The sequence below is a fragment of the Stenella coeruleoalba genome, assembly GCF_951394435.1.
Source record: "Stenella coeruleoalba genome assembly, chromosome: 20".
Taxonomy (NCBI): Eukaryota; Metazoa; Chordata; class Mammalia; order Artiodactyla; family Delphinidae; genus Stenella; species Stenella coeruleoalba.
In genome coordinates, this window is record NC_137166.1 from 6,701,649 (window position 1) to 6,721,118 (window position 19,470).

Here is a 19,470-nt window from a genome sequence, read left to right on the forward strand (position 1 = left end):
CGGCTTTGTCCTCTTAGCACACAATTTTCCCCGCAGGTTATTTGGGGAGAGGAAACCCTAGCAACAACACAGCTCACTTCTCACGACAGCACGCCCGCCTGAAGTAAGGGTGGGTTGAGCCAGCTGTGTCCATGTGTCTGGCCTCACCAAGCACAGAGCCATGAAGGGTTATGGGGCATCACTTTTTTTCTCAACCTCAGCAGAAAACAGTATCAGTTCACGATGAAATACCAGTTGCTACTGCAAAATTGTAGAACAGTTACCCTCCAGACCCACAGACTTTGCCCATAGGCCATCTAGAGTTTGAAATCACAACACACTTCATTGGTCAGGCTTTGGAAACTCACTAACTAGATGAATCCTAGTGACTGGTCTTCTGCCATTTGACTGAAAGAAGCCAGAGATGATGTGAAATTACAGAGCCCTGAGCAGGTTCCTAGGGCCTCGGTGAGGAGCTCCTGGCAGTGAGCTGAGAGCACACCTCGTGTTGCTTTCCCAGTGGCAGCATGGGTCCACCTTGCTTGTTCCCACACCGGCAAGCCCTACAGCTGGTTGTGTTCAGAGTGGAACCTTTGTCAATTCTGCTGACTCCTGTTCTGTTTTTTAACATTTGTATGAAATGTGATACGACTAAGCAGATGTAAAAGCTAATTAAAAAGGAATGTAGACCAAGGCAGAGCACAGCAGCCTTCCAGAGCTATGCTTAGCCTCAGAAACCGTCATGTGCTGGGGAATGAAGGGGACAGCCTTCAAGTGAAGTCACATTTTCCTCCATTAAGAGAAAGGGAGAGAGCCAGGAAGCACCCGGCCGAGGGTGTCATCGCCATGCCCCTTCCCTCCGAGCCCCACACTCAGATGGGGCGTGAGTGCCTGAGAATGAAGCGGCTAAAGGCTTCCTCCTCACTGGTGTTTTTCTCCGTTCTCAGCTACACGGGCCTAGAGTCCCAAGTACTAGAAGATGCTCAGGACGGTCACATGCTCGCAGATGGTGCCGTGCAGATCATGACGACAGCCACTCAGCCGACCGTGAAAACACACGCAGAAGAAGACAGGAGGAAACTACCTCTCAGAGGAACCCCGGGACAGTGGCAACCCCCTGGGCCTCGGAGCCCTACTGCATTGGAGGCACCGAGGGCAGATGAGATGGCCCCATGGGGGAAGGTGGGAACAGCCTTGTTGGCCACAAGCGCGTGGCTCATCCCAAGTGACTGATGTGATGATGTGACAGGTCTTGCGAAGAATAAGGACCCGTACGTAGGGCCTCTGACTAGATTCTGGGATGGGGGAAAGACGGCAGGCCCTGCCAGGGAGGGTGCCCATCTGAACAGCTCTCGGCACAAAGTCTTCGAAAGAAGAGGAGTTTACCCCAGGGTGTCGAAAGGATGAGTCAGGGGGCCTCTGGTGACTACAGACTGGCCAAGTTGCAAAGTCCCCCACAGGGGGAAGAAAAAATCAAGCCAAGTACACTGGAGGAGGGAGACTCATCAATTATAACCCGAGGTCAGAGGGATCCAGGAGGTCCTGGGAAAGCCTTAAAGTCAGTCCTAGAAGCAACTGGGTACATGGGAAACCCTAGAACTTCTTCCCAGCTCCGTGGCCACAAGGAAGAGCAGACAGCACCTTGCTCCGTCATCCAAGACACAGCAACACTTCCCCATGTCCTCCTGGCATGAAGACAACGTGATGATTAAATCCTGTGGTGACCTGAGCCCTTGCCGTGTGTCAGGCTCTGGGCCAGCACTTTCTATGCATCATCTCCTTTCATCTTGTGAGTTAGGTATCTGGCTCCTCATTTTACTGACAAGGAAACTGAGGCCCAGAGAGATGTGGTTACCTGCTCAGGGTCCAACCCTGCCAGGATGCAAACTCCAGTTGGCTTAATTCTAAACCTGTTCTTACCTAGAACCTCGCCCTTTTCAAAAGACCTCCAGACAAACCCTAATGCTCCGTTGAGGATAAACCCTCAAAAGCTCATTCCCATCAAGACTGGAAGTTCCCCCCACAAGGATACAAACTTCTGGAAGGAAAGGGCTGTGTCTTGTCGATTACAGTATTCCCAGGGCCCTTTCCAGTACAGAGACGTGAGCTCAGTGAACGTGCGCCGCAAGGATCCAGGCTGCTTTGAACAGTATTTAGAAACAAGAAAACTTTCCAAATGAGGAAGGCAAAACTTTCTTGTTAAGACACACAGGACCCGACAGGCCCCAAACATCAAGGGACACTGCACACACCGTGAGCCTTCAAAGGTTCAAACCAGACCCAGCTCCGCAGGTGGACCTCCAGTACCCATTTCCTCTCCGCAGTGCTCCTGTCGTCTGAACATCCCCCCTCTAACCCCCGAATTCTGTGGGGCCGCTGGGCCTGCTCCTCCGGCAGCCCAGACCCACCCCACCTCAGCAGAGTACCACAAGCCTGAGAATATCGGGCCCACCTGAGCCCAGGTAAGCAAAAGGCTTACCTTGGTGTCGATCTTCCAGGTGATCTCCCGGATGCTCTGGAACCACTCAAACAGCTCCTCCACCTTGTCTGTGGCAAACTCCACCGGAGGGTCACCCTGCTTCTTGGGCTCCAAGATAAAGACGAAAGGCTTCTGGTTCTTCCCCTGTGGGGCCTTTACTTTAGGAAAGGATAACAAAAGGCCTGATCAGCCTGTTAGAAAGCCAAAGAAGACCAGATTTCCACTTCCCCAGGCCACTTCTCTTATGACCCCAACCCAACCATCATTGTCAAAGCGCCGACCGGGACATCTACCTTGTATCAGGTAGCGGTCCACGTCTTAATGTGCAGTTCCTGTCAATGTGACCTTATCTGGAAATGGGGTCTGTGCAGATGTACGGAAGGATCTCAGGATGAGATCGTCCCTGCATTTTGGGTAGACCCTAAATCTAGGAACCAGTGTCCTTCATCAGAGAGAGGAGAGGGAATTTGAGGCAGAGACCCAGGGGCGTTAGCTGGCCATTGAAGAGGGAGGCAGAGACTGCAGTGATCAGCTCAAGCCACGGACCGCCAGCAGCCATGAGCAGCTAGGCGTGGAATAGGTCCTCTCTACAGGGAAAGTATTTTCTGGAAAGAGAAAATGAAGGCTACGAGAGGAGAAATTATCGGCCACATGATATCATAACAAAGATCTCTGGGCTCGCAGTGCCAGGCACTGCTCTGTATCTTCTTTAAGTCTAATCACAGCTTTTTGGGGTGCTCTTGTTCTGCCCATTTCACAGGAGGGGAAACAGAGACTCGTTGAGGCAGAGTAACCCACGGAAGGTCACAGAGCTGGTAGTGGCAAAGCTGGGGCTCAAGTCAGACCTGACTCCAAGCTCCCTCCTCATCCCCCTGAGCCACGTGCCTGTGCAAGTTCAGCGCAGGATGATACAAAGGGTGACAGCAGGGAGGGCACGAGCCCCCGGTGCCCCAGACCCAGCTCATCTCACAACTCGCAGTGGAAGCTCAGGCAGCTTCTGTGGTCACTACAGGGCTTGGTTTTCTCATCCGTTAACTGGAAATGGAACCAAGAATCCTTTGCCCACTTGCCTAGGCTAGTGGGCTGACGGACTACAGGGGGCACGGAGGCCGGCTATGGAAACACGGGCTGCTCAGAGAAGAAAGGCGCTCTGCCTTCTTGCCCAGAAAGTCTCTCCTCACTGCCTTCAGCTCCTTCGTCTGGAAGCTGCTATATGCTCACTTCAAAGGCCCAGGAAGCACCATGCATCTCACACCCCTGTCACCACGGTTTAGGCTGTGGGCTCCCTCCTGCACCAGACTCTGAGGGGGAGGCCAGGTTTCCTGACGCCCAGCTGAGCTGCCAGGAAGCTGCAGCTCTGAGAGGGGAAATGACAGGCCCAGGGTCTCGCAGCAACTGAGAGGCAGAGCTGGGCTAAGAACCAGACACCCCCAACTCTATGCTCCACTGCAGCCCAGCCAACGTCTCAGCTCCTCCTAGAAAAGCATGGGAGACCCAGGCAGACCCCTGCAATGAGGACGATGATGTTGGGAATAACAACAGCCACCATTAGTCCAGCACTTAATATATACGCACCAGGGTATATAACACCAGATTATAGCACTTTACGGATGTTAATAGCATAGCAATCAAGATGTAAGATGATAGTCATTAACCAGCTTGGCCCAATACTCAGCTTCAGCAACCAAGTCGAAGCTGGAAGGACCCAGGACAGCTGACCCCCTGTCTGGGGCGGTCCTGAGGCCAGGCTGGGGGGAGATTTGGGTGGAAATCTGGGCTGAGACCATGTGTGCACATACCAACATTATAGGTGTTGAGATCCAGTATTCCTCTGCAAAGAGACCCTAAGGGATTGTCTTCAATAATCTGTGAAGAAACAAGACATAACTCACGCTCGTCTTAAAGGGAATAGTGAAAAGATAACCAGTTTCCAAAGTATACCGTTCAGCAGAGGCACTGCCTCTGGAACTGTTTAAAATGCACTTTCCTCACAGGCTGCGTCCACGGGGAGAGAGCTAAATAACGAAGCATGTTGCTGGTGGGGACCCAGCAGCGAGCAGGTGCTGGCAGGTTCAGCGTTTCATTTTCCAATCTGTAAAAAGGCGCCTTGTGAATTCCAGAGCAGGTTTCGAAGCATTTCCGTGGATCTGGTTTCAGAAACACCCTAGACCCTTTCTTCTGACATTATCAGGAAATGGGACTGGCCCCCTTTCCAAGCCCAGCTCAAGAACCTTCTGTGGCTCCCTGTGTCCTATGGGAGCAACACCTAAGCTCTGCAGTCTCGCCTCAAGGCTTTCCGGGCCCTGCTCAGTCTTCCAGCTCTTCCTCTCGCACGGCACATTTGAACCATCCCAGGGGTCAGGTGAGGTGGGGAGTTTCCTGGTCTCGGGAAAGCTGGAAGAACTGTGTATCTGCCCATCACATGTACTACCCCAACCCTCCCCCAGGCTAATGCCGACTGTGCGGGTAAAGGGCAATGCGGGATGGACACAGCTGGGGAGGGGTGTGGGGGGGGCGTTACCGTCTCTGCCTCAGGCCGAGCGCAATGAACAAAACTGTTTCCACTACCACACCTTTGCTTAGGCTGTACCTCCCACCTGCAGTTCCCTTCTGCTGGTCTCTGGCTGCTGAACTCTAACTTGACTTTTAACACTCAAAGGCCTCTTCCTCCATGCAGCCTTCCTAAAGTGCCCCGAGTCCCTTAGAAGAAAGTCTAAGATTCCAGCCTTGGAGCACTGCTGTTGCACTGAAAGTAGCTGCTCTTCGAGCCTTCTGAGCAAGAGGCAGCGGAGAACAGAAACCAGGTTTGCAATGTCACCAGGAGGGCCTCGACGCACCTTTCCCTTGGGCCGGCCTGCTTACACCAAGCACGTTCTGAATGCCAGGCTGGCCAAGCGAAACGTTTCATCCGCAGGCCGCTTGGCCGTGGCCGTTTTCACTGCGGAGGGAATTCTGCATATGCAAAGCCTTCCAGCCCAGCGCAGCAGGCTGATTTAAACCTGACTGTCTTGTCACAGTGACCGTCACCCACAACTCGGGGGACAGTCCCAATTTCCCCGTCACTCTGCTGTCCCTGTTCGGGAGCTCCTTGGGGAACACAGGACAGCGCGTACAAAACGTGGAGCTGGCTCAGTGGACCCCCCAGAATAGGATCGGTGGGTCCCTCCCTGGGATGAACGATGGAGACTCACCTGCTTTTCCAGGTCCTCCCCGTCAGCTGTTGAAATGTCTTCAACGTAATTGGACGGGAAGTACTGCTGGATTCTGGTTCCGTAGTCTCCTTTCCACCTATATGGAAACACAGAGGGGATCAGAGGGCCTTGGCCGAGCGATGGTCACTGCTCACTAGCTCCCAGCCGATGGGGGAGGGGGAAGGGGGCAAGTGACTGAGTGGCCGGTAGAGGGGGTCGTTATCTGTGACAGCGGAGCCTATCAAAGGGATCCTCTGCTTTTTTTTTTTTTTTTTTTTATCAGCAGTGAGTGCTGGAGGTCACGTCCTCCCCTTACCATGATCCTAGCGTTCGGTCAAAGCCACCAAAAGTCAAAAGTTTCAGTGCTTTAAGTGGACATCAGACGCCATACAAGACGAAAGCTCAGCTCTAGCGGAGGCCCAGCCCCCTTTCAGGGAGGGCTGTGAATTTAGAGACAGGGGTGGGATAAGGAAGGTTCTGGAGCCAGACGGCCTGGAATCAAACCCAGTTCCACCATCAGCTACGAGGTGTCTGTGCCTCAGGCCCTCCATCTGTACGTGGGGATCATCCCAGTGCCTCCCTCAGAGGGTTTTATTGGGACTGTATGAGTTAACATACACTACAAGCTTTGAGTAGCACCTAGTACATATTAAGCGACCAACAGTGTTGGTTCTTGTTACTCAGCTAAAATCGTGCCCCCCACCCCTGACCTTCCCACCTCTGTAGCAACACTAATAACACGAGACATAATCAACTTTTGTACGTGTCTTGATTCAACCAAACTGGCGGCACCTCCAAGATGTGCCCCCAGGTCCGGTGCCTGGACATGCAGGGCTCCTCCTCCAACCCCTCTTGTGGGCCACTTTCTGCAGCCAGGGGGCTCCTTCCAGAATGCACCTCTGACCCCACCATACCAATAGCTCCTGAGGCCTTCAAAATTAAGCCTAGACTGTTCAGCCTGGCGATCAGAGCCTGGAACGCTATAGCCCCAGGGGCTCCTGGACCCCGACTCCTACCTCTCTGTGACTTGAACCTGATATTCATTCCAGACCACCTGTGGCCACCTCCCCATGTGGCCCTGCCATGCTGTCTAACTTCTATGCCTTGGTCCATGCTCTTTATAGCCAGCTTGCTCCTAACCATTTAAGACTCAGCTGGGGCCTTCCTCTTCCAAGAAGTCTTCCCTGACTGCCACCTAGGCTGAGTGCTCTTCCTCTGTGCTCCTTGGCATCTGTTCCCACAGCCGTCAAACCAGTCCGCGCCTTATATTTAACTTAACAGTTATACATTGGTCTTCCCCTCGACGTGAGACCTTTCTCGGTCTTAATCAAATCTATCCTCGGGGGCGCTTAACAAATGTTTGTTAACCTGAACAAGCAGAGAGGACTGACTGTCCCACGACCTGGTGGAAACACAGAATTGCCAGTTGTGAGCCTCTTTCACACTCTTTTCACCTTCATTTCTCCAGACCCATCTCCAGCAAAGTCTGGCTGTATTCAGGGCGACTGTATGGACCATTTGCCCAGAACTGAATGGTTTATACCTGTGGTCCAGACGTAGTGTCAACACTGCATTCCCTCCACTCTCGAATGCATCCTGGTTTGAACCACAATTATTTGGTCCTCTAGTATGGGAGGATGCAAAAAAATGTGGACTGAGGCAGACATCCCACTAGGTGGCAATACCGTCACCAGGGAGAGAATAAGAAATGAGGGGACCTCAGCTGGGCATAAGGTCTACCCTCAGTCCCTCACTAAAGGCACTTACTCCAGTCTCTTAACTCATCTTGAGACAAGATCTCTGGGGATCCAGGTAAGAAGTGGGTTGGAAAGAGGGGGTTTTCCAAATAAACAAAAAAACAAAAAGAAAGTCTGAACACCTCTGGGTCTAGCACATGAGTAAGTAAAAAGTGTGGCCTCTTGAGTCAGACGGCCTGGCTTCAAATCTCAGGCTGCTGTGTGTCCCTGGACAAGTTACTGCACACTTCTCTGTGCCTCACTGTCCTCGTCTGTAAAATGCAGGTAAGAACAGAACCAACCTTCGAGGATCACTGTGTGCATTAAATGAATTATTTCAAATGAAGTGCTTAAGACAGTGCTTGACAATGCTCCATTCAGGCTGCTGTTCAGATTTCTAAGTCAGGTCCAGCTATCTTGCAGGAGGAAGAGGTGCCAATTTTGTGAGGTGCTTGAGTCTCTGCAAGTGCTCATGGTTATGAACAAGTCCTTATGGCTCTAAAGTAGGAATCATCCCAGGAACCCACTTGCCTAGGGACCTATGGATGGGCAGAGAATTCTTATTCCCAGGTGAAAAAGGAGAAGAGATAACTCAACCCTCTAACACCCAGGTGCCTTTGGCCTAAAAATGTACCTCTTCAGTCCAGGATGGGGCCATCGCATAGGGCACGAGACTAAGCAATAGCACAAGAATTTGAACTTAAAATAATGCACAGGCTTGTGCTGTTTAGTAGCTGGACCTTGGAAAGCTTCATTCACTGCATCTATAAGTGGGGATAATCATAGTCCTAACTCTGCAGGGTTGTAACAAGGATTTGGTTACTGTATGAAAGCACTCAGCATAGTGCTTGGCACACAGTAAGACCTCAAGAAATAGCAGCTGCTATTATAATTAAAATAATACATAATAAGATGTAATGATATGATAAAGGACATGAGAATTGTTATTGTTATTTATCCACTTTTCTGAATACAGCATGCATCAGTCACCTTCCTACAGAAAGTATAACAGGTCAAAGCCAGCCCAGAACAACAGATAAAGGGGTCAGAGCTCCCCTCAGCCTTACCAGCCCCCAGGCTCCTTGGAGACATTGTGGATGAGGGCGCCACGGCAGAAGCTCAGCTCATCGTTTTGCTTGGCTTTGTAGTCATACAGAGCTTTCACGGTTCTCTGAGGCTTTCAGGGAAAACAAGAGGGTAAAGGTCAGGCCGGGCAACAAGAGCAGAAGGAGGCGGCTGCATTTTCTGGCACATTTGGTTCCTCTCAAAAGAGAGGGAGGCTTTAGTCCAAGGTTACCGCGCCATCTGCTGGTGAAGGGCTGGCATTGCCAGGGAGCCACGGCCCCCAGGACGTATACCAGGGAGTGGGGATGGGGACTGGCCTAAGTCAGAGCCTAGGGCACCTCAGAGTGAGCCAGTATTGCTCGATTTCCTCAACAAGGAAAGGACATGCCTTTCACATTAAGCCACAACCTCCTCCTCTGAAGTCCTCAGTGCCTGTGCTCCCGGAAGTCCATCCTCCCGGAAGTTCAAGCTCAACACCGTTTCTGGACATCCCCAAGTCTCACCGGCATTTTCACCTAGGCCAGTGATCCCCTAACTAGGCTCCTGAAGGATGCTGACATTTTGCAAGAGTAACTGAGGTGCTCCTCCGTGACATTCACCAAAAGGAGGTCTCTGCACTGGCAGAAACAAGACAGAACTTAGGACAAAATTTCTCTCCAGTGAACCTGCTTTAATGCCGGCTGCTTGGCAAGCATAAATCAATGACAAAATGAACACCCACACACACAGCAAGCAAACACTAACAGGAAAACCTCAGAAACAACCAGCCTGTTTAGATCAGCAGCCGCCCCTCCCCCAACCCAAGGAAATGGGGATGGGGGTTTTATAAGGAATCCGTAAAACTGCTCCTCAGAGCATGGGCTATGGAGTCAGACACATGGGTTAAAATCCTTGGTTTGTCCCTTCCTTACCAGCTCTATAATCTTGAGGCGCTCTCAGCCTCAGTTTCCCCATCTGTGAAACAGGAATTAAAACTTTACATACTTCACAGGGTCACTGAGACTATTAAATGAGAGAATGCACGAAAGGATAAAAATGACAAGAGCTAGCATTTCTTAGTCAAAGCCCTGTTCTAGGCCTTTTATCTATAGTATCTCCTTAATCCTCACAACAACCCTAACAGGTAGGTAAGCAGTAGGAGTATATCCTGTTTTACAGATGAGGAAGTAGAAGTACACAGAGGTACACAAAGAAGTATCCTTGCCCAAAGTCAACCAACTGGTAAGTGACTGAGCAGAGAAAGAACCCATTAATATGAGTTACTGCCATAGTTCGTGATGTTCCATAAGAAGCAATGTGGGTTTTATGAACTTTGCCGTAGGAACCTCCCACCAGAGCTTTCGCCCTTGACTCGCCCACCTGCAAACAGTGCAGGCTCTACCTGTGCATCCTGCTTCAAGGGCAGACTTAAGGACCAGAGCCACATCTGACCCCATGAAATCCTACAGGTCACTGCCAGACTCCAAGGCCACAAGGAAGGTATAGCCAGTGGCGGGGGGCGGGGGGGCCATATAACGGCTTCCAAAGGAGCAAGTCTCCAGCCTGACAGATGGCAGGAGAGGTCCTCATGTCAGGTCCCTCATGAACTAGAGAAATGAACCACCACTGGATGACCAAGCGGGCATGTGGCACAGCAAACTGGCTAAGAGTGCACTCCTGGGAGCACCCAAATCCCAGCTCCACACCTTCCTCAGCAATTATTCAACCTCTGTGTACCTCAGTTTCCTCATCTGTACAATGGGCACAAAAATGGTACCTAATGCCTGGGGCTGTTATGAGGAATAATGAGCCATCATGTGCTTAGAACGATGCTCGCTCTGTGGTCATCAGTATGTGTTAGCTGTTATTACTGATCTAATCACTCCAGTTCTAAGAGCTCATTTAAAGGACATAAAGCAAAAGATACAAAGCCTCACAGGTGAGCAAGTTCAGTTTAGTGTTAATGAGAAGAGCGCAGCCTAGAAACAATGCCCAAATGGCCACTGATGGGGACACAGCCAAATGGGCACAGTTACCCAGAATATTCTACAGCATAAAACACACTCTCTTTTTAAGTTAAAATTCCAGTCCATGTACTTCATCTAAATTGCCTGGCTTACCAGGTTAAACAAAAATGGTCATTAAGTAGCTTAGCAGTGGAGAAACTCAACCTGTGGCCAAGCAGCAGGTGTACAAAGCAGAATAAAAATGGCAGGTGCTGGTGGTGGTGACGCTAAAATACACCTCCACGCGGACAAAGACGAGAAGGGACGGAACACCCAGAGACGCAGACAGCTACTGCACTGGGATGGTGAGACCAGGGCTGGTTCTTTTTCTTGCTTTGCAAGTGTTTTCTTTAATTGTTACATCATTTTTTCAGTCACAGTAATAATAATTTTATTTTGAAGCACTCACCATGGTCTGGCAGCTTGCGATCAAATTCTGCATACAATCATGTCTTACTTGGCTCACTGAGTGTAGGAAGACTTTCTCTACAACTTGGTTTAGTTGCCAGGATTTTATAATGGGGAGATTTCACCTCAAACATCCAGATTACTGGCTTGTCTCGAGAAATCAGAAGACCCAGCCTGATCTCTGGAAAGGCAGCCATCGACTCCTAACGGGAGGCGGCTGCCCTTGAGATGGGCTGTGTGTCCCCAGTTTACCGTGGCCTCCACCAAACCCTGACACCTGGCTGACATGAGGCCATGTCATTCTCATAACCAAAGCATCTGTCACTTCTAATAAAAGTTTTTGCTATTTAGCCAAGTCCCCTAATGCCTTTCACACCCAGTTCCATTCACCCACAACTTTTCAAGACTTCACTTCTTGCTGAAAGGGATTTGCATTGGCCAAAGATTATAAGTTTAAACAACTTTCTCTCTGGATTTCTACAGAGCCCACCAGCTGGGCCCCTTCCTAAGTGAGAACTGTACACTAATCGTGTACCAGACAGCCCCCCAAACAGAAAATTCGCCGCAGGCTCAAACTGAATTTGAGATGAAACCAGGAGCTGCAGGCTAACAGTAAAAATCCAGGCCCACCTGCATGAAATTACAGAGCAGCTGGGGTGGGAATGTAAGATACCGTTTGCACTGCAAAGAGGTCACTGAACCAAATGAATTTATGAACACCACAGGCTCAGTCACTCAGCAAGAAACATGTGAAAGACTTTTAATTAGAAGCTGTGTGGCCCAAAGGTGGTTCATCAAACTTCAGAATTTTAGCAAAACACAGTCGCGTTTGGATGGAATTCTATTAACCTATTCCCTGAAACTAGATGTCGTATTGTCAATCATCAGTTTCTTCTCAAAAAAACATTTTGGGGGGCCAAGTTTTCCAAAATGCTCCCTTACCCTCTTTTAACTTGGGGGTGGGCCCCATGTCAATCTAGTGACTAAGGAATAGCGTGAATTGGAAGTTTGGCACCGTACCATGGAAGGACTGATTTCACTGGGATCCACATACATCCTGCTGACGTCATAGAGGGAGTTTATATCTCTTTCCTGAAAAAGAAGAGAGAAAAATAAATGGAGCCGTCCAAGCTCCCGGGACAGCCCTTCCTTAGAACAAGGATGCTACGCACCTTTGTGGTTTCCTGCTCTCTAGGAGAAGAGCTGAAACCTCACAGTTTACTCACCTTGCAGGTGGAGACAGTAAAAAGCTATTAAGAAGTTCCCCCAAACTTGGACATTTTACCCCAAAATGAGAGCGGCCCCCATGTGGGCCTACACTGTGCCAGGCACTGTGCTCCTACGTAAGAAAAAAACACACACCCTGAGATCCAGTGGTGTGCTGGAGCGAGCTCACCGCTCTTCCTGACCGCCACTCAACGTCACCAGCTTGACGCTGGCCACCGTGGGAGTATTTACACCACAGAAATTGGCAGATGCCACAAACCAGGGCTTTGTTTCACAGAGAGGTGGGTAAACCTCCACCAGCACACACTGAAGATCCCTCCTGCCCTTCCTCTGCCTCTCTCACTGGCCTTTAGCCCCACCAGCCACATTCCCGTCTTGTGCACGCCTGCTCCCCCACCCCCGGAACTGGCCTCTGCACAGCTTCCCGGCCAGTCTGCTCCCTGGGCTCCCTTCTCACCCTCTGCAGGAGGCCTGCTCCCACCTCTGTGGCCCCAGTCTAACGAAGTGCCCCATCCCTTAGCACACCATCCTGTTTTCTCTTCTTCGTTGTAACTCACCCTGCCCGGTGCGTGTGTATCACCAGCTCCCTTTTCTAGAGCCCAAATTTCCCAGCGGCCTATGGTGTTCCACCATACTCCCAGTATCTAGAACAGTTCCTGGCACATGGTTGGTGCACAGTAAATCTCTTTTCAATAAGTTAATGACTCTATCTGATAGGAACTGAGACATGGTAATCAGATCGGCTGTCTTGTCTGCTCAGAACCTCCCAACGGCTCAGAATAAAAGCCCGTGTCTCACAGTGGCCCTGCACCACGCAGTTCTATCCTTATTTAGTTCTGCCCCCACCCTGGCTCACTCACCAGCCACAGCAGCTTCCTTTCTGTGCCTTCAGGCATGCTCTCACCTCAGGACCTTTGTACTGGCTGTTCTTTCTTCTTCCTCATAGCTGCAGGCTCCCTCCTCCACCTCCTGTGTCTGCCCACATGTCTCCTTGTCAGCGAAATCTTCCCGGGCACCCTTGAGAAGTGCAGCCCCTTCCCCATCGCTCTATCCACTTATCCACCTGCTCAGTGTGTTTTTCTCCATAGCACTTATCACCCACCAGCTGATACATGCTCTGTATACTTTTTAAAATTTCATTTGTTGTCTGTCTCCCCTACACTAGACTGTAAGAGCCCACGGGCAGGGTCTTTTTCCACGCTGTTGGACATAGAGCTGTGTGGGACATACATAAGTGCTCAAGAAAGGTTTGCTGAATGAACAAACAGATGAATCGTAACCTCAGACAAGATATTCCACCCAAACTCGAGTGAGCCAACCACCTACCATATTGTAGCGCTCCAGGAGCTCGGGGGTCACGGGGTAGCGCAGTTTCATCTTCCGGTAGAGTGCGTGCTTCTCGTAGTAGCTGACCAGCTCCACGAGGCTCTCGAAGTAGGCGGAGGTGCCCAGCACGAAGTGCCGGCCGTCCCGGTTGATGCGACAGTGCTTCACCTTGCCCCTGGCCCTGGGGGGAGACCACATGGTGCTGACATCCTGGCAGCCAGATGGTGGCCATATAAGCCCACCAATTAGAAACAACCTAGTCATCCAACCTAGGGGACCAAATAAATGAAGAGCACACAGCCCTCCCATGGAATACAAGGATGTAGGTCTTTGCAAAACAGATACAGAAGAACCGGTACCTCAGAAGAAACACTTCAGAGTGACTCAACAGCTATAGCTCCTCTGGCCCTTCCCTTCCTCCCCAACTATAGGACTTGACTACAGAACACCCCAGTGTCCAGATCAGGGCCAGAAAACTATGGCCCACAGATTAAATCCAGCCCCCTCTCCTGTTTTTGTAAATAAAGTTTTATTGACGCACAGCCATGTTCATCTGTTTTACTGCCTGTGGCTGCTTTCACTCTGCAACGGCAGAGCTGAGCAGTTGCAACAGAGACCAACTGGCCTGCAAGGCCTAAAATATTTATCCTTTGATCCTTTATAGAAAACATTAGCCCATCTCTACTCGAGAACTCTGGGACTTGATGCCCAAATCCTTAAATCTTATCTTTAGTGGTCCAACTAGTGCACAAATGGAATTTTTTTTTCCAAAAGGGGAAACAAATCTTTTATTTCCTCACCTATTTGAAACAAGAGGCAGAAAAAAATCCAAAAGAAAAGAGAATCCTCAGTCTTACTAGCTTTTATCAGCAAGAACAGAAATATCTGTGACAGTAAGTTTGACCCTAACTTTACAGCCAAGAGCACTTGAAAACTGCAACAGAAATAGTTACTATGCTCAAACTACTTCTCTTAAAAATTTTGCACCTTAACAGACATTTTTTACTGTTTTAAAAAATACATCCCGTTAAGCCATTTCTTCCAAAACTCCTATTTTAAAAAAAAAAATGCTAGGAGACTACTTCTTCAGTAGCTTACGTGCAATGATATTTTATTAAATATTTATTTTAAAAAAGAAAAGAAATACTGCTGAGTAAATAAAACAAGTTGCAGAATGCAGCTATAGTATGATCCTATTTGTATTTTTTTTAACGGAACAAAATACCACTAACAGAATGGCGCTATATATTTCCCACAGGTACATACATATGTGTGTAAAAAAAAATTTTTTTTGAGTCTTGATGGAGACGCTAGTTACAAAACTGTGCTTTCTACCAAAACAAAGATTGAGATGGCAAAGACCATAGGGGGCTTTAGCTTTCACTGCAGTATCTTAATTTTTTATAAGGCTAATATACTTACGTAGTGAAAAATTAATTTTAAAACTTTATACAAAAGCTCCGCAGGGCAGGGAGGCTCTGGGGTACCGAGGTTCAGAGCAGGTAACCTCCCTGAGCCTCAGGTAACCTCCCTGAGCCTCAGTTTCATCATGCACAGATCTGGGGATGCACAGCTTCTGTCTCAAGGTAAGTGTCAGGACTGCTGTCTGTTAGGTAACCCAGGGTAAGCCCTTTGCAAGGTGTCTGGCACCCAGAAGAAACTAAAGCAATGGATGGTTGGGAAAATATACACAGGCAAGCCAAAACTGCCCTGGGAGACAGAACAATCAAAAGGGGAGAACAGGGCTGGAGTATGAGCCTCCCGGAGTGTGTTGCTACGAGCCAGTGAACACTAACGCCTGAGGGCTTAGCTTCGCGATGAAGCCCCTCATCCCATGGAGGGGCGCCTCCCACCACTCACACCCAGAAAACAACCTCGTCTCTTTGCATGCATTTGAAAGCAGACACTTCCCTCCTGTGGAAATCCATACAGAAGGTTAGTATATGTTCCCAGGGCCTAGAACGGCGCCTGGTACAGAAGAAGTACCCCCACAGATATATGGGGGGAGGGAGGAAGGAAGAAGGGGAGTCCCTTGTAAGTCCTGTGATGACACCTCTCATCCCCACCAGGCCACTGGCCTCATGAGAGCAAGGGCTGGGCTGTTTTTATCGCTCCTGAATTTCTAGACCTGACCCAGAGCAGGGGCTTATCAAACATTTATTGATTTCTAAAAAAGAAAACCTCCAGCTCTCAGGGTGCCTCCAATCTCATGGGGAGGACAGATGTGCAAGCAGAACACGGTGGATGTATATAAGCTGAGTATCAATCTGGGAGCCCGCCGCTTCATCCATGCATTTCCAGTGACCCCAGCCTCATCGCCAGCTTGAAGGTGCCCAATCAGAATCAAGTTACCGGGCTCAAGCAGGGGCCAGTGGGAGTACCTCACAGGACTCATCCTCTCTGTGGACGCTGTCCTGGCACCTCAAGGTAAAGTGAGAACAGAGCCAATGGAGCGTAACACCGAGATGCTCAGAGCTAGTCTCCTGAGGGTCACAGACGAGGCTTGTATCCGAGTGTGTTGGAGGCCAGTTTCACCTCTTGGGCCTCTCAGCCTGTAGCCACTAAATCCCCACCTTTTTTCTTTCAGCCACAGAGTTTGGTTTCTGTCCCTTGCACCCAGAAGCACCCCGACTGACGACAGACTATAGCACAATGCGACCCCCAACGTCCAGCCCAGTGCCTGGTACAGCACAGATTCAATTGAACACATTCAACTCCCATCCAGGGGTAGCAGGCACTGTAAAGAGTTGTGGGGAAAAGAGCAAAGACACCCCTCTGTTGGCGGCACAAAGCACAAAAGAGCCACGCTGGATGGAGCTGGCACACAGTAGGTCCTCAATAAACAGCAGTGATAATGACCATCACCACCCCCAAGAAGGCAGCTCAGGGCTAATGGGGGGATGGGGGGCAGACTGGAACAGTAGCCAAGGGGGATGGGTGAGGGCAACAGGAAAGGGAGGACAGGAGCAGGCTGGCACACCAGGGCCCCGACTGTGCAGCCGGTAACCACCTTCACCACGGGGAACCGTGGGCCCAGAGCTTCCAACTCCTTCCATTTCTCATGAGAAGCAATCTGAATTTCCAGGTAAAGCTTCTCCGTTTTTAACATCACCGTGCAGGCTGAGCAAAACACCCAGAGGCCCAATTTGGCCCACAAGCCTCTTGCTTAGACCTCACAGTAAAGCACGCAGGCTCTGGAGGAGGACAGGCCTGAGTCTGAAACCCTGACTCAGCCTAGGATGAGGCTGTGTGGCTTTAGACAGGTCAATTAACCTCTCTGGGCCTCCCTTTCCTTACTTGTAATAACTGGATCTACCCCTCATGGGCTACAGTGATGGCCTCGAACAGGTGAGGCCTTGAAGGCAGCCCAGTGTCCCAAACATCAGTTAGGAACTCAATATCTGGTAGCCAGCTTTCTATTACCATCATCAAGAATACACAGGGAAACCCTGAAAATGGGGAGATGGAGGGAAAGTATGACGAACTGGGTCTGAACCTCCCTCACATTGCTGTTGGTAGAAATTGGAGGAATTGGACATCTTGGGGTAGAATTAACGTAGAGAACCACAGTCCTAGAAATGGTTGGTCCATACAACCACTGGCAGTGGGGTGTCAACTGTGGATGGGAGGAAACAACATCTACAACATCACCCATCTGGGTTGCCAGGGCTGCCTGGGTTCGAATTCCAGCTCCACCACTCACAGACTGCTTGTTTCAAGCAGGTTATTTAATCTCCCTGTGCCTCAGTTTCCTCCTCTGAAAAGTAGGGATCACGGTCATGCTGATCCCACAGTCGTTGGAAGATGAGATGAATTAATATAAAACACAATGCTCCTGAGAATAACAGACCAGCGCCCAGCACACTGAAAGCACACGTCAGTATAGTCTGCTCTCGCTCTTTACTATCGCCATCGTCGTGGTTGACAGACACCCTGGGCGGAGGACACAGAGCTCAGCCTCCACCTGCAGTTCCCCCTTTGTTCTCCACACCTGCCCTTCCCAAGCCGTCTCTGCAGAGCACACAGTGGGCTCCAGCCCGTGCACCTACCTGAAGGTGATGGCGTAGGAGTCAGAACCTTCCCGCTTCCGGATCAGGAAGGCCCCATCCCGGGGAACCCTCATCAGCATGTCCTCCGCTTCTCCACGGCTCAGCCCGTCATAGTACCACCTGCAGCACAGGGCCGGGAAAATGGCCAAGGGAGAGGCCGCTGAGACCGGCAGCAGAGGAGGAAACGGTGGGTTCCCGGGATGCCTGAGACACGGCCCTGGAACCCACCACGGAAATTACACAGTGGGCCTCCGCTTCCGAAATCACCTCTGAAGGCAGAAGTTTTTAAAAAGATCACCCAGACACAGTTTGGGTGAAGCGTTCATGTAGCGGGTCTGCTTGGAGCATAAGCGAATAAATCAACTTACATCTTTACCCACCCCGACCCCCCCACCCCCGACCCAAGCAACAGAGGGCGGCACAGTCACCACAGTGTCTCAGAACAGCAGAGGCAGAAAAGATAGGGAATAGGGTTTTTAGGTTGTTTTTAAAGATGTGAAATAGCAAATTTTATGGCAATCCATCTGAATATGGACAAGAAAAGTAAAAAATAAAGGTGTCATAGCTACATGGCCTCCTGTGAAACGTGCATTTGAGCAGCCTTCTGCTTAAAAATTACTCTTTGCTTCTCACAGCTAGTCAACCCTTTGCAAGGCCTAACTGATACTCACTTGACAATTATTTTTTCGCTTTCAGACCAAAAGGAACGAGCTTGGACAGAAAACAGTAACACCAGGCCAAAATTATCTCTGAAAATCAACGCTCAAGACCTCACGACCACGAAGATAAAGGAGAAGAAAGGAAAGGAGAGGGAGAGGGAGAGGAGAGAGAAACAGGCCATAGGTAACTGGACAGCGGCCGCCCTGGGGAACTGCAAGAGACCCCGGTGGGCCCGGGTGAGGCGCCCTGTGGGAATCTGGGCCCCAGCACACCCTCCAGGCTGGTGTTTCTGATCCGTGAACGCAGTCGCGCCCCCAGAGCACAGGGCACACGTACGGCTTCGACTCGTGCGGGCTGGGGTTGGGGACTGGGTCGGTGAGTCGGAGCTCGAACTCGGCACAGCGCAGGTGCGTCTCGCTGTAGTGCTGGATGAGGGCATAGATGCTGGTGAACATGAGGTTGTCAGTCAGGTAATACTTCAGGGTCCCGCCCTCCATGGTGGAGCGGATCCGGCAGTGCTGGACGCGGCCCGACCGCCTGCCGGGAGAGGGACCACGTCAGAGCCCAGGCCCGGCCGGCTGGCCCTTCCCGCAGCCGGTACGGCAGAGAGCACAGGGTGGGCCACAGCTGCAGCCGGGGGCCCCAGGAGTGGACGCTACGTGCGGCCACACAAGCCTCCGTCTGCTCTTAGCACCGGCCCAGTGCTTTCACACAAGTTGGTCCTTGGGGCTGGATTCCAGACCATTCTACCTACTTCCTCTACCCGCCGTCCCCTTTTACCTACGTAACTGTTCCTCTGGAGCCAGACAGCCTAGGTTCCAATCCTGACTCTGCCACTGAGGAGCTAAGTGACGGTGAACAAGTGACCTGTCCTCTCTGAGTCTCCCTATTATTACCCTAGTGGTCCAACAGGGACAATGATAGTATCCTCCTCACAGAGATGTCCTGAGGATGAAACGAGATCACACACAGCATGTGCTCGGAACGCTGCCTGGTACCTGGTAAGCATCTTACAGGCGTTAGCTGTCGCGATTATTTGTATGTTGTTAATATTAGAACTTTTATCCTTCAGGTCTCAATTTAAACACCACTTCTTTCAGGAAGTCTTCCTGGATTATTCTCCCAACATCACACTAGACCCCTCTTACAGACTTTCATAACGTCTTGCGCTTTTCCCACTGCACATGTCACAACGAGAATTATGTATCATCTGCCTGATTACTTTTCCACTGTTCATCTCCCTCCTGAAACTCTAATCTCCATCAGGACAAGGACCCTGTCTGTCTGTCACTGCTAAGTCACTGTGCCTAGCACAGAGCAAGTACCCAATAAATAAATATCTTTTGATGAATTCATGCACAGATG

General features: G+C 50.4%; 1 protein-coding gene across 3 annotated transcripts in view; it reads right to left on the bottom strand.

Annotated features, from left to right (window-relative positions):
- Nucleotides 1-19,470, bottom strand: part of PLCG2 (phospholipase C gamma 2) — a 191,861-nt gene that overhangs the window by 23,706 nt on the left and 148,685 nt on the right. For all 3 annotated transcript variants that reach the window (XM_079906383.1, XM_079906384.1, XM_079906382.1), the window contains 8 exons: nt 18,442-18,642; nt 17,446-17,565; nt 13,397-13,577; nt 11,864-11,935; nt 8,453-8,562; nt 5,650-5,746; nt 4,258-4,324; nt 2,459-2,616 (listed from right to left, as the gene is read on the bottom strand). In XM_079906383.1, coding sequence (XP_079762509.1) covers nt 2,459-2,616; nt 4,258-4,324; nt 5,650-5,746; nt 8,453-8,562; nt 11,864-11,935; nt 13,397-13,577; nt 17,446-17,565; nt 18,442-18,642 — 1,006 coding nt within the window. The remainder of the gene's footprint in view (nt 1-2,458; nt 2,617-4,257; nt 4,325-5,649; nt 5,747-8,452; nt 8,563-11,863; nt 11,936-13,396; nt 13,578-17,445; nt 17,566-18,441; nt 18,643-19,470) is intronic.